General features: G+C 26.5%; 1 protein-coding gene across 4 annotated transcripts in view; it reads right to left on the bottom strand.

Moving 5' to 3' along the window:
* The window catches only part of LOC132918574 (acetylcholine receptor subunit alpha-type acr-16-like), a 73,297-nt gene that overhangs the window by 13,256 nt on the left and 43,574 nt on the right, over positions 1–16,467 (bottom strand). The window contains exons 4-8 of one of the 4 annotated variants that reach the window (XM_060979881.1): positions 14,140–14,249; positions 11,325–11,505; positions 10,770–10,845; positions 6,169–6,363; positions 4,529–4,723 (exon numbers count right to left, since the gene is read on the bottom strand). In XM_060979881.1, the coding sequence (XP_060835864.1) occupies positions 4,529–4,723; positions 6,169–6,363; positions 10,770–10,845; positions 11,325–11,505; positions 14,140–14,249 (757 nt within the window). Of the gene's footprint in view, positions 1–2,229; positions 2,314–3,933; positions 4,021–4,528; positions 4,724–6,168; positions 6,364–10,769; positions 10,846–11,324; positions 11,506–14,139; positions 14,250–16,467 lie in introns of all 4 variants that reach the window. The other 3 variants (XM_060979885.1, XM_060979882.1, XM_060979884.1) reach the window with 3 other exon arrangements.

The following is a 16,467-nucleotide window of genomic DNA, read 5'->3' as shown; positions in this document are numbered from 1 at the left end:
TTTACGATAAGTATTTTCTTCTGGAGACCAGGTTCAAAGGGTGAAATAAAATAATACAGTGCTGTTTATGGTATATATTATTATGATATACGTTTAATGCGATCCCGTTAACTGTTTTACGTATATGTCTTAATAGTTAGCAACAGAATGTCATTATTCAGGGATCCTATATGTGTGTGTGTATATATATATATATATATGTATGTATATATATATATTTATATCGATTGAAATTCTAAAATAGTTTCATCGCATATTATTTGCCTTTAAAAAATATATTATAAAACCTGGCACCTGCGTCTTATAAGATGCAACGTTGTTGTTTTAAAATTTAATGATAATTGTGTGATAAGAAAAAGTAATATTTTTACAGTGCATATAAAAAAAAAAAATGATATTATTATTGCTTTAAATTGTATTAACACTAATTAAGCGAACACTGAATTTGGTAGAAAGCTAAAGGACTCCACACTCTAAGGTTTAAGATGTTTATATGTCCAAATACAAAAACATTTTAAACAATTGTTTTTTATGTAATAAATAATAAAAAATATATAAAATAAAAATAAAGATCAATACATGCATTATTATGATGATTACACGATATATGTTTATCGATCTTGTACAATATATTGTGTATACTATGATGTATATATATATATACCTATGAGTATATTATATATACATATTACATATTATATATATATATATAATATTATATATTATACATATATAAAAGTAAGAATTTATAATATGTGTACATAGGTATATATAGTATATTTATCTCGATTGGAATGTTATATGTTTATTGGGCTAGTGGTAGGTAGTTCTCGAAGAGAGGACTTGTGGTTATAGGTGATGATCGTGAGGTAGTGGTAATGTGGAGGTATAATGGAAATCGTGGTGAACCGGCGAGTGGGAGGTATATAAGAAAATGTACATTATCATCCGGACGATATGAAGCCCGCACAGGTTTATTATTCTTTTGAAACCACTAAATTGCATCCCCACGGTGACGGTTTCTGCTGTAGTCACGGCAATCGGGATGTTCAGTGTGTTAAGTGTGCGCGTTTGAAAGCGCATTCTAAAGCGTATATTATATATATATATATTTTCATCTATACATTTGCCGAGAAGTGTGTGTGTGTGTGTGTGTGTGTGTGTGTGTGTATGTATGTGTATAATGTGTATGTGTATGTATTTTGTATATGTGCGTATATTGTGCATTTGTGTTTTTGAGGGTGTATCCCGAGCATTACTTTTCTAACCAACTATATCTAAAATAGGCACTAAGCGCTCTAAATGACATAACATGGTTTCATACACGTACAATTTAGTATATGCATTCAATAAAATTTATTTTTCATTTTTGCACGTGCAGTAGGTATGTAATAATATTATAATTTGTAACATTATACATACAAAAATCATCTATTTATTTAATTTTTCTCTATACCTATTATAGTATATAATATTATGTATGTATATTGTGTTTTTATACATATATCTATATAATATAAATATGTATAGGAGGAAAATAAAAATATTGTGACGGGGCCGAATGAAAAAGGAAAACAAAAACCCGTGACCGTTCATTTGAGTTCTATGTATTCATATTTTTTTTATGAAAAATAATAAATAACAAAAATAATAAATAAAATAATAATAATAATAATAACAACAATAATAAAAGTTGTGTTTAAACAAAGCGTTTTAAGTCTATACAAGTTAGATATTTGATGAAATTTATTCTTAAATAATTAGACTAGACAGTTGATTTTTGAGCAAAACATTGTTATATTCCCACAGAATAACACCTACAGTTCTAGAATATGTTATTATTATAGTTAACAAGCATATTTATCTAATATCTAATAAGCATTTGTTATATTGTTTTATTTTGGCCGTATCAAAATAATTTAAAAAAAGAAAAAAAATACTTGACACTATGTGAAGCCTCCAAGCAATTTGTGACCGAAACTAAATTTTTTTTAACAATAATAATATATTTCTTTTTTTTTGTATTATTGCGATGTTTATGGTACGTGTTAAATTTGATTTTTATTAATTGAAGTCCCCCAATTGTTGCACCCCTGCCATCCAAGTACAAATCCTTAAACAGGTGCAAATAATAATAATAATAATAATAATAATAATAATAATAATAATAATAAAAACAACAACAACAACAACACAAAGAAAAATAACAAACTTTTAATTTGATTATACCTATCAGTGGTAACTCAGAGGCAGGTGGCATTGTTTCGCACACCATATTTAGGAAGAATGTAAGCGATAGCAAAACCGTAACTCCTGTTCGCCAACATCAAAAAAATATATTAATTATAATTTTAATAAATTATTGAAAAGAATACATATTATTTGCAAAAAAAAAATGTATAATATAAATTAATATAAAATGTCATTGTTTACAACACGGTTTATTAGCTGAAAATGTGTATTTTGTCAATGTAATTATGGGAACCTGGTCTCCAGTTCCTCTCGAGCTAAAATATATTTGATAAGTATATTGTTATTTTATTTTTAATATCATATAATTTGCTTGCAACGTAACATGATTTCTTTGTGACAATAATAATACAATAGAAACATAATGGATATGTTCAAAATCTATTAAAATAATTAGCACAAACACAATTTTTTTCAGCTTTAAATTTCCATAATAACTAATATTAACTTACATTACTTTCAAAAATTATTTATATAAAGAACCACATAAATATTAAAGAAAAATTCACTCAAACACCTAATTTAAAATAAAACTATCGTTCGAGTTATAGAATTTTTAAGAAATTGTTTGAAAAAATGTATAACGACTTGTCATTTTGTTCAACAGCCTGCTCCAATCGCTATCACGTCGAAATTTCTTTTAAATATTTATACACGTTTTCAGATAACTAATTTGGGTAATAGTTGAAAACTTCACTCCTTAAATAATTTTTACATTTTATGGAATTAAAATTATCATAAAATAATTTAATAAAATTCATGATTGAAGCGTCTATTTATTAAGAAACATACAAAATGTAAAATTTGATTTAGTTTGAATTTAGTATACATGAAAATAAAATAAAAAATATATTAATCGAGATCAGTGTTTAACAGACTTATTACTTGATAAATGCGACAATAATAATTTTATATATTCATAAATATATAAGTATAGATTTATACTTTTGCTGATTAATTGAATATTGATTGTACCTAAATTGATATCACATTTTGATTTAAATCCTTCCAGAATAACATTCTATATCTTGGCATTAAAATAAAATATTGATCATATCTTTTTCTCAAATAGTTTATTTTATGAATACTTGTATACGAGTAATGTATATTATGTAACTATGTACATTGCACATTATAATAATATGGTACTAAAATATTTAATTGGAGTTGCTTAGTATCTATATGGATGATAGATTCATTCGGAAATTCATTTATATTAAAATGAAATATTTTCTGTCAATATAATAACCTACTACGCAGTCATTAAAATAAAAAAATAAAATAAAAAATAAATAAAATAATAATAATAATAATAATAATAATATTAAAATAAAATAAATCATAATAATAATAATAATAATAATAATAACAACAAAACATATAGAGTACTTAACATTTTTGACCTCAAATGTGTTTGTGAAAAAATACAATAATATTTTTACAATATATGTATATATATATATTTATATAAATTCATATATAATGAAAAAAAATATACTCGGTGCGTTTCGATTACCAGTGTGGTTGTTTTGTGTGCCCTCCTTAGCCAAGTCGTGTGACCACGAAAAAAATGTTTATATAATATGTTATTACAATATATTGTGTATATAATATACGTATAGATTTTCGCATAAAACGAGTACGTATATTGTATACAAAAATGCTCAGTTGGCCGTGCGTTACCTAAAAGAGGAACTGCGTCCGAAGTAGCCGGCATTGTCTCGGCCACCATGTTTAGAAAAACGGTCAACGACAGGAGAATCGTTACACCTTTAATTAAAACATTTATATTTACACGCCTATTATGGTAGATTGACAAAACAAAAAAATAATAATATTAAATAAAATGATAATCATAGTAATATCGTTTCCCCGACCGCCCATAATCTGCAGAGTATACGTCTCGTCGGACCGCGGTTACCGCGGTTCGTTTCGTATGAACCAGGTACACAAGTATAGTATTGAATTGTTACATTATATACAGACATATAAATACATATACATATTATATATTATGAATTATAATAATAATAATAATAATATATTATTATAATAATAGTCTGGTCGTGTCATCGACGTCGCCAAAATATTTTAATATTATTGTCGGCACGACTACACGTCTTGTCGCACGCGCTTTGTGTACGTAAATGTGTGATTGTGTTCATAATATGTTTATCAGTGAGTTTGTTTGAGTTGTGTGTGAATGTGACTGTGTGTAAACGTTTGTTGGTGTACTTATGTTTATGTAACGTTTAAGACTGTGTACGCATGTAGGTACCTAAGGTCATTTTCTCGCCACAATCTGAGGGCAGCGTGAACCCGAGCATGGCCATAGCGGCCAGTGTTACGCTCGGCAAAATCAGGTTGACGATGTAATAAACTGTTCTGCGCCGAACGTATATGGTAAACGTGATATCCACATACGGATTCGGACAACAAGAGTAGTTTCTCAAGCTCCTCGTAGCTTTCCGGCCTGTAAAAAACTGATGTAAACAAAAAAAAAAAAAAAAAAACAAAACAAAAACCAAACAAACAATACGGATACCGCGAAAATCGTAGAGTTTAACGCTTCCAAAATAAAATACACACACATACATATCAAAACGATTGCGAAGTAAAAACAAAAAAAAATATTCGCATATATTATGTGTATGCAAAGTGTGAATAACGGTTTTTTTCACTATATATCTCGCGATTATTTCATCTCTCTCGAGCATTATTACCACCTTCTACACATCAAAAAACATTATAATATAATATTTATTTGTATTATATACGCAGAAACAAGCTCTGTAAATCGAAATTGGACAGTGTGATGCGTATGCTATTTACAAGAAGCGAACGTATATACCCTGCAGTCTTATTACCTAAGTATGACGACTCTTACTCTCATTATAGCCGGATCGTATGTTTTTATCGAGGACGCATCATTCATTTAATTATTTATCGTTATAATGTTGTCACTGCAGTTTTTGTGTTATGCTTGTTTACGTTATCTCCGTCACCATTGCACTGTATAGACGGACAGAACGAGATAATTTTTCTACGAGTGCATTTTCAGGTGCATTTTATTGTCATATAGGATCGGAACAATCGATAATACAATGTCCGACAATGATGTAACGAAACACGGAATTATAGTGAAATCGATGTTATTAAACTTTTGTGGTGTGATTTATCACATGACTCGAAACGACTAAAGTCCTGCTGATGAATATCAAACTGCAGTAAACCATAGTATGAACAAAAATATTTCAAACATTAATAATTAATCACGTCCAAATAATGATTTTAGCAACACAATGTTTGGTTTTCTTTTTTTTTTTATCGACGTATCTAACATTGTGAATAAGTTATTAATTCGATTTTGGTTGATTCCGCGTTATTATTGTATAATATTATAATACGACAAAAGACGCTCGTAATAATGGAAAAACAACTGAAGGTCGTGGTTTTGGTTAAACTCGATTAATGGTCGATTAATGAAAAGCGCTTGATATATATTGGGAATTGAAAAAAGTTAGTTACCCAACTAAAAGGACACGGTTTTTACTTTGAGTCCAATTACATAATTATTTTTAAAACTAAATGTTTATTTATAAGAAGTTTGTCGAGAGAGACGTAAAAATAGCTGAAAAAAGTTCGTAATATATTGATTAGTTTAGTAATACCTATATTATTATGTTAACACACACATTTCAATAATTATAACGTTATACTGATAACGTTGCACTAAATATATATTATAATATGTATATTGTATACCTATATTATTATGTTACACTTAAGACTAAAAACAAAAACCCCTGTGTCATAAACAACAGACATTGCACAATGGGACACTTTAAAAAGTTGTATAAACATAAATAGTTATTTATTATTATATTACTATACGATTATTAATTTAATTTCGTTTACCTAGAGATAGTTTTTCGCCACAGTCCGGCGGTAGAGTAAATCCTAGTACGGCCATAGATGCAATCAACACGCACGGGACTATCAGGTTGAAAAAGTAATACAGGGTGCGCCTTCTAATTAGGATGGAAAACGTTATGTCTATGTACGGTTCGGGGCAGCAACTGTAGTAGATCACATTGCGCTTTCCGGGAACGCCTGCCAAAAGGAATAGTTATGTGTGAAGGAAAGCAATTATTAAAAAATAAATAATTAAACACAATTATCATTGTTATAATATTATCATCGTTACATTCACGACATTGTGTTATTAAACACGCTGGACCGTCGCTGTATTTAGAAATGAGTTTGAAATGTTTATAATTTAAATATGTATATTATACGCAGGCATCACTACATTATTATAAACCACCTACTTACACTGCTGTACCTAATCGTGTACTGCTTTACGCCCGCGCCTACGCTCTAATCTATCAGTAAAACGTCGAGGAGAGGAAGTGTACCTATATTGTTTTCTTCGAGTGAACATCATACTACGAGATTTTTCTTTTTTTCTTATATCCACTGTATAAATCATGTGTCTTTTCTTGGATGTTTTGCATACGTGCGTGAAATACTCAACTTAGGTAACATACGATATTACGATTTGACCTGTACATTTTCAACGGAGATTTCAACAGGTCTTCGTTGATTCACCACCCACTCAGTCACTGTATATTTATATTTAATATTTAGGGGTATTAACGGCGTATTAAGACATTATGTCAGGGAAATAGTTCTACAGGAATTCCAAAGGTCGAAAACATTATGAATAACGATTTTAAACAATAATTTTTATATTCAAATAGAAAACATGACGAATTGTTTTAATTCATTAATTTTATTGATTACTTAAGTAGTTTGTAATCTAGCTATAGTATTTTTTGCTTTTGACTAAATGACAGTAGTTGAAACTTGAAAGTATAAAATATATGGGACGCGATTGAAAAATATTATGAATTGTTAAAATATGTGTATAAGTATTTTTTTTTTTTTATTGTCGTGTAGTGTTTGGAGTGCTATATTGAAGTTTTCAATATTAACCATAACAGTAAAATACAATTTGTAATACTATGGTACATTTTTATATCTATATTATAAGTTAGTATTGTCATATTGATCAAATGTTTTTTTTACGTCGTGTCAATAGTAAATATTTATGGTAAAGGTGAAATATTTTGATCGCAAATTAATTTAAAATATTTTTATATTATTTTATCTTGATAATGATCAATACAATAGAAATCTCATTAAATACAATAGTGAAGCCAATTTTGATGAACTCAATTTATCGTGAGGATATATTTCTGGTTACAAACATAGTGAAATATAAATTACAAACAATGAAAATTGTAAATATAATAAAAATATATATTTAAAAACATACATAGGTATCGATGAGAAATTAAAAATGTACCAAGTATATGAATAAAATAAAAAATAAAAATCTTAATAAACGATAAACGTTATAAAATGATATACAGCTTAGACGGTCCAGATGTTATTATAGTTCATTTACAACATTAATATTTATTTGTATGATTTAATTGTTTTTTAAGTGAATCAATACTTTTGTGGTAAAAAAACACATTAAAAACAACAGTCGTGTGTCAAAATGTCATTATAATAAACATATTATAATAGCACATTGGGTAATATAGAGGTGGAAAATATAAATGAGGTGATCCATTAATTTGTTCTAAACGATAATAAGCATTAGACGACTACAGTTTAACAACTTAAACTGTTGCGAAATACAAATACAAGTATTATACTAAACGCAATGCTTCACAAGAAAATCTCTGTGAAAATATTACCTATTGTTTTATATTGAAATTAAAATTATTTCTACTATTTTAATATAAGATATATTGAACGTGTATAACTTTCAAACATAATCATTTTGTAAAATTTGAAATAAAACGTTTTTATTTTTGTTTGGAATTCAGTTAACTTTAAAATAAATAATATATAAATCCAAAAACTGATAAAGAATTACTAAAATCACGAATAAATAAGTCTATTCTAAATTTATAACCTGAAAGGTTTATTACAATTATTATATATATAAGTAATAAAGTTTCTAATATAATGGATCACCGTATTGTATAATGATATATAAATACACACAAGTAGCACAAAAAAAAAAGAAAGCTGTTTAACTAATTAGATGCAATGATTATTAAAATCAAATAAACGTGCAAAAAATTAAGAAATATAGAATAATGTACATTAAATCTAAACGGTGTGTCCAGATGTATTTCTAACGTGTTGTTTTAATTTTATTTCAATGCTATATTTCGTGGTCTAATAACAACAAAAAATGTAAAATTACGATCGAAATAATAAGCTAATTAATTAGGTATAGATACCTAAACTGTTTACATGTTTAAGTGACTGTCACACAAATAATGTGTTGTTTATTCATCAATTCAAGGTCGATGAGTACTAATATCAATATGCGAGTGACGAATTCAAAATAATATATCCTAATATTTAAAAAAAAATATTTTGTTATTATTAATCATTGGAAATTGATTTTTGATTAATTGTAATGATTAGTATGATAATGTGTACGAGTAAGATATCATGTTAAAGTAAGTTATAAAAATAATGAAAATAAGTATCATTCCTAGAACAAATAATAACAGTTTGATTTTGTAAGTACAGGGAATTGTTTTCAAATTTATTGAGTTTAATAATATGATGTGTACCATAATAACAGAAAATGTTGAACTTAATTGAATTATTTGATACATTTGATAAAAAAAAATATATATTATATTATTAAAAGATAGAATAAATTCAATTCTTATGTACTTTAGGGATTATGAATTTACAATCATTCAATTGAATTTGCCACTCATCGTGTTTAATACCTACTCTTGTGAGTATCTACACCATGCTTTTTAAATCGATGTGATTCTGTGCTAATATGAAATAGTATTTTATACAATTTTTTTTAAATTAAATGTTGTGTTTTGGATTAGATATATTTAAAAATATTTTAATCACCAGTATATTACTGTATAATTTGTTCAGGATATTTGGAATCAGAGGAAAATGTATTCTTAGCCAAAGGATATAATTAGCAAGTATTCCCATCAGATGATGATTGATCAATATTTTTTTTCTGTGAGTAATATTTTATGTTTGTATATATACATATATATATATATTTTTATTACTACCTTATCTTCACTTGGAATGTATAAATAAAATGGAACAATGCTTCGTTGTAGGCTGAAATTCAAATGAATATTTTGTACCCTTTTTATTTATTATTAAAATTTCTATTTTTATTAAGTGGTAGTAAAATAATTTTACTTATTGATGTAATAATTGGAAACAAATTTGATTTCGTTTGAAAACTATCGAAATGGGATATATTTCTTTTGGTTACATTTGTGTATTCAAAATAAATGATACTGTAAAGTATGTGAAAAAATATTTTTACATTATGCCAAATAAGTTATATAATATATTATAACATATACATAAAGTATATCCAACAAAAAATTCCCTTAAAAGTATAACTGTGTGTCTGTGTGTAGTCTATTCCATTCGTTCTTTACCATAATACCTAAAACTATGTGTACATGTGCTTTGATGTGTTTTGTGTGGTTTATATTATTAGATAGATTTTTTCACTATATTCAATTGAAAACTATTTACATCAAAGTATTAGATTTAAATTTATGATAAATGTAAAGACTAAAGGTAACTGAAACTCGAGAAATAACTGAACGTTGAATTGTATCTACGCACAAGAGATTATAAATTATTATAAGTATGCTTAGTGCTTACTACTTTAATAATTTATGACAAAATTATGACTTATATATTACTGCATCACACATAAAGTGATTATATTACTAAGTTTTATTGTAGATGAAGTACCTATTTAAAATTTTTACACAATAAGCTTTGTGTTTTACACTAACAAAAATATATCAATTCATAAAGGATATTTGATTTTTTTTAAATTTGTTAATAATATCAACAGATAAAAAATATGTTGAAAGTTTAAGTAATTTAATTTAATAAAGAGTTTCAGTATACCCAAATAAATAAAAAAATAAAAAAAAATTTATTAAATTGTAATGAATGAATAAAAATTAAGTATCTAAATTTTGTATTTTAATCACTACATTGATAATATTAAATGTAATATGTATCTAAATGATGCTATGATAAACCAATTTTATAGGCTAATTATTAATGATCTACCTAGAATAAATGTTGATATTAGAAAAATATAAAAAAACTAATTGGTTATAGTTTCTATGTATGTACATGTATAATAATATTATAATATTGTGGTTTTTTAAGAGAAATTAATATACAATATAGAATACATTAATACAATGATATTTCAATGTGCAATAGACAATTATTATGAAAAATTAAATTATTTATTAACTAAACCACCAGTATATTTCTCTCAAAAAACCACAAGTAGACCTAAAATGATATATTAGTTAATAATTAGAAATGTTACAAATAAAAACAATTCAAAGCTGTTTAAAAAAATCATTTCCTACAACGATTTTTTGTTTGCTCACCAAGCAGGTCCCATTCACCATTAGTAATAAAACCACTGATGTCTCCTCCATTATCATCTTGGAGTTGAAGGTCCAACTAAAATAGATAATAAAAACGATTTTATTAGCAAAATAAAGCTACTAAAATGCATCGTATATGTAATTAGCGTCATAATTATAATATCTACATATTCTTTAGATTGTTAAAAAATCTGAACCATCAGAAAACCAATTAAATTTATTCATCATATTTACCCTATTTTCTATTTTATAGACACAAGGATAGAAATAAAAAAAAACTTTCCCCCGTGAAAGTGGTGAGGTAAGCTATTGTTTCACGTTTTCAACATTGTACATTATACAGTCGATAATTTTTAATACATTAAATGCTTAATAAATACGATGGACGCTTACATACGTTTAATTACGTTAAAATAGTTGTGACCACACGAAAACTAGCCGGTCATTTGTCGCGTTCGATGAAAATAATATTATGACGGACGGAATAAACGAAACGCCGCGAAATTGTTTCGGTGAAAAACGATATAGTTCTAAACCGTGTTCGGTGGAGTTTACCTGAAATCCGTCGTATGTCCAACTGCCAAATTTCATATCACACTTTTGATCGTCGAAGGGGAACCACGTGATATCGATCTTGCACGTACTCTTGAATATTCCCGGTGGTATGAATACACAGCTACCATTGCTGTTTACTACCACGTTGGTTGCGTACGTGCCGTCGAAACCTTCATCAGCGCTAAACACACAGTTCAGAGACAATTTACACACCGGTGTGATATATAATATTACGTACATAGTTAAAAGTTTTTCAAAATAACACTTTTGAATAGCACGGGAAATACATATTTATTTATTTGGCGAAAAGTAATTGAAATGATTTTATGTTTAGTTTTGTTTGTTTGTTTGTTTGTTTGTTTGTTTTTTCGACATATAACAATTAATATTGGTTTCAGACAATAAAATTGCAGTTGAATCAGTTTGAAAATGTATTTTGTTCAGTAATAGGAATTGCCGAATTGGATTATTAATTATGTATTCGTAATATCGTTTTACAGATTAAAAGTTTAAGCGTAGCTATATCACACATGTGTGAATATGGGTTTTAAATTTACTACAATAATATATTAATATCTCATTTATCCCTAATAACTGTAGTACCTACAGGTATTGATTTAATCAAACGACCCATTTGATATTATGTAATTAGACATTAGGTATCTTTTTCATTGACGTTTTAAAATAAATGAAAATTAGTGAATACATTATTTATTATTGGATAAGCAAATTAATTTAATAAGACTTAAATTAAAATTTATTGAATATAATAGTAGTTCCAGGAATCATTCAAGAGCAAGGATGTGGTTAATAATTATAATATATCAAATACAACTAAATAAAATTGTCATGATCATGATTTTTAGTATTTTTAACTGACTGAAATAAATGCTTACTTTATACTATCTAATAGTTGGTCGCTCGTTCTACAGATTTTTAGAGAAGTTTTGTTTTATTTATTCATATTTAATTTGTAATATAATATAATGTTAATGTAATTTCTATTTCTATTTAGACGTTTAGTAGAAAGATTTTATTGTATAATGAAATCCCAGTAATAATTTAACAGTTTTTAATACAATAATAGTCAAGATTAGTTAATAAGTTCACTATTCAAGATTAAAAATAAAAATAAATACAGTTAAATAATTATAATAATAAAAGCATTCGTCATTGTAAAACTAACAAAATATTTGAAAACGGTCAATAACTTCATATCTAGTTTGTTTGAATGTCATAAATTATGATTACAATTTTGCATTTAGTACAATGTTTCTTCTGTTATTCTATTTTTCAGCCACAATTTTAAATTACTTTAGTATTACATATTTTAATAAGATCTTATAGGGACGTTTATTTAATATATGTCACGGTGTCTCGATCAAATATTTCTCATAATTAATTTATCAATTACTTACAATTTATATGCCATAGTTCAATTTATACATATGTTTAAACTAATAAATGTATATGCCTTTGATGTTCACTATTTATCTATATTACAATATGACGTATGGTGGAGGGGATAGTTACCCTATCAAATACTACTTTTTTATGATCCACCACTGATTAAATATTTATTCAATTGATTAATTTTAATAGCAAGTGATTGCTTTTGTTTTATTTTAGTCGTTTTTTAGTCTGAATTATGTAATCTTATATAATACTGCGAATTATAACGGACGGATGTCATCAAACATTCATTACATTGTCTTTGATTAGTAATTCTGAAAAAACCTTCTAAGAAAAGTGGATGAGTGTGTTTTCGTGGAACGCCACAACAGTATTTTAGACTATGTTTTTTCATACACAAATCTTTCAATTTCGCTCAAACTTCTTTAGTTCATAGCTATTCTGATGTCACTTCTATTAGAAAACTTCTCTATACTTTTCGAATGATTTATTTTAACTCATATTATTTCTGTGGCTTGTTGTTCCATTTTGTTCGGTCAAACTTGTATGTGTTATATACATATGCATCCACTATATCCTTAACTATTTACACTCGGTTGGTTCTCAAACTTTATCGCATTAATTTTGTCTCTTATCTTTTATATCCCTTACGTTTCGACATAATAGTAAATAGACAATTTTGTTTGCAACTTTTTCAATGCTATATTCTTATTATAAACACGGGTTATTAAAGTTCTCTCGAGAATCACCCTATAAATCGACAATCAAGATCCTGTTCAACTGTCTTGAGTTTGTTTTATGGCTCTATTACACGACCATCAAGAAGAAGAAAAAAAGCAACCCTTCCTTGACTTATGTTTTTTTTTTTTTACTATTCAAAGAAAATTATTTATTTTTTCTACGTAATTTTGAGTTTGAATTTAAACTAAACTAATCGCAATAAGCTAAAAACAAAATACTCTAAGTTCTCCGATTTTTACATTGGATGTATGTGTATATACTGTACATCACTAAAGACTGTTGGCATCTTTGTCTTCAGTATTCACAATCCATGAATATCATTAAACTATTTTGGAAGCAATACAAATTTCGTATGCATCATTCTCCAATAAATTCTACTCTTCTTAAAGCCATTCTTTGCTCGATCATCCAGAAACCATCAAGGTCTAGTCACTCAAGTTCGACTCGACTTATTTCACATTGTGTAATCATTTTCGCTATCAAAGCATTTAAAACTATTAAAGATAAACACGTGATGTTTATTAACTATAATATTGTCATACAGTCGGTTATTACATTTTAAAATATTCTATTACTGTGCATAATACTGTAATAACGTTAAAATACACCACTCAGGTTGTGTTGTTTATGTGTAGGCATAGAATTTAATATGTGTACTAACCTATTATACATGAGCATATCTGGTTTCCATATCTTGTGTGGTGGTATTCTCAAATCTTTCACACCGCCGTAGTCACTGTGGTTCCACCTGAGGTTGACGTCATTCCATTCCTAAATTTAAATTAAAAACGTTTTAATGATACATTTAATAATTACGTGTGTAACGTGTGTATAATGTATAATTCTAGTTCTTAAAATACTAAATCATATTTATATATATCAATAATATTATATTAATTATATACATTTTTATATGTATAGATTATATGGGTTATTTAAATTAAATGTTTATTTTTTTATTATAAGCCATGAAGTTAATGGAAAATTAAAATATTTAGATCTATATTCTATGTATAAATTGTCGTCTTTTGTAGAAAATAGTAAAACCAAGAAATCAGAAGTGGTTATGAGAAGTTCTTAGAAGTTGGGATAGACTATAATATTTCTAGGAGGACTATAAGTCTATAAATATTTATAAAAAAATAACAGTATAAATGAATACATAGAAATTTTTTTATTTATAATTAAATATTGCGCTCAACAATAGTTTGGTCGCGTAAATGCATTGAGGTATCATTGAACTTATCATACTATATATTTTTATAAAAAAAATAATATCATACGAGTAATTAATATGGAAAAAATTTCAATAATATTAATAGCTGGGTGATTTAATGACATTTTTCTGTATGCTATAATTGCTATAATTTAACTTTTTTAGTACGTGAAGGGGATAGTAATCGGGTCTATATTTTCACAAAAATTATTTTTTAATATTACTTGAAAAAAAATGAGAAGGTACCCTCATTTTAAATTTCTTAAATAAGTTTTTTTTTTGGAATACCTTTATACCTATACATAAAACATAGATAAACTTTATACATTAAAAAGGGTTAAGTGATTCATAATAATACAGGTGTTGATGTATATTTTTAATTATGTTTTTTCGTGTGACAAATTATATTTTAATACTTAGTAAAAAACAAACAAATATAAATTTAAAGTTTTCGTTCGTTTATTTTTAATTATGAATAAAAAACAAAAACGTTTATAAAGTATATTATATGCACTTCGAAATAGTGTATTTTGTTTAGCGTTTTTTTATTTCATTAAATTGGTTTACATTGCAATCACGGATGCTTATACAGAGTCTCACTTTTTTTGTTCTTTATTTGTCACTTAGTCGCACCACTTGTGTGATTAATCGTTTATGTTACTATCCATTTTTATGACTTTAGGTGAAAAGACTAAAAAATAAAAATCATGACAAATGGTCTGTAAATCTATATGAATATATATGATTGCACATTACATTAATCAAGAGGACAAAACTTTTTGTATTTGTTTGAAAACCGCTTGGAGTAAACGCGCGTAACTATATACATGTATACAACACGTAAAGTACACTTACTCTAACTATAGATTTTCTCTAAGCTCTAAGAATCGAAGTGTTTAACTTGAAACCACCATTTTGAGGTACATTTGTGCATTATTAAAGAATCTATGGGTTTTTTCTTTTGTACCTACGCGCGAGAGGCTGTTAAAAACTTCATTCCACATTTGGTCTCGTTATTATACACTATACAGTATATTGAGGTATATATTATATTGTATACTCTGAAGGAACGTTTAAAAATAATATGTTCCTCCATAGTCCACGTGATACTTATCAGGTTAAAAATAAAAAAAATAACCCAACAAAAGCATTATATGCTATTTATTTTAAAATAGAATTGGTCCGTCTTGTAAAATAAAATGTATATTTTACAACATTATTAAAAATAACAAAATACGCACCTACCTAAATATATAATAATATCGGAATTCATAATTTAATTATGATTTATAAACAGGGAATTATGAGATCATAACAATGTATTATTATTATTTATGTGTTGCTATTAATATTTAGAAATTAAATTCATTAATATTTGCGTATTTATTAATTTATTAAAACATATTTATCTTCATGGAGGCACATCCAAGTTTTAATAATAAATAAAAAATTAAGTGGCTTGCTTATTTTGAATATATTTAATAAGTTTAATAAGCTCTATGATAATTGTGAATATCATGGTTTATTAATGAATAATATCTTGGTAAATATTTTTATTCAAGAAAACCTCCTTTTTATTTAAACGATTTTTTTTCGGCTGTATATTACACAAAAAATATTTTAATTTCCTTTTTCGTTTATATTGTAAACCCAATCCGTGGGCGCAATATTGTAGTATATAGAACTGTTTTGCGCAAAGTTAAGATTAGAAGACAAACAATGAAACGTTCCATTTCATATAAATTAAAACAACTGAGACTTACTAAAGTTTTA

The sequence above is a fragment of the Rhopalosiphum padi genome, chromosome 1 (assembly GCF_020882245.1).
Source record: "Rhopalosiphum padi isolate XX-2018 chromosome 1, ASM2088224v1, whole genome shotgun sequence".
NCBI classification, from domain to species: domain Eukaryota; kingdom Metazoa; phylum Arthropoda; class Insecta; order Hemiptera; family Aphididae; genus Rhopalosiphum; species Rhopalosiphum padi.
The sequence above is the reverse complement of the archived record's forward strand: the minus strand, read 5'-3'. Positions and strand labels throughout refer to the sequence as shown.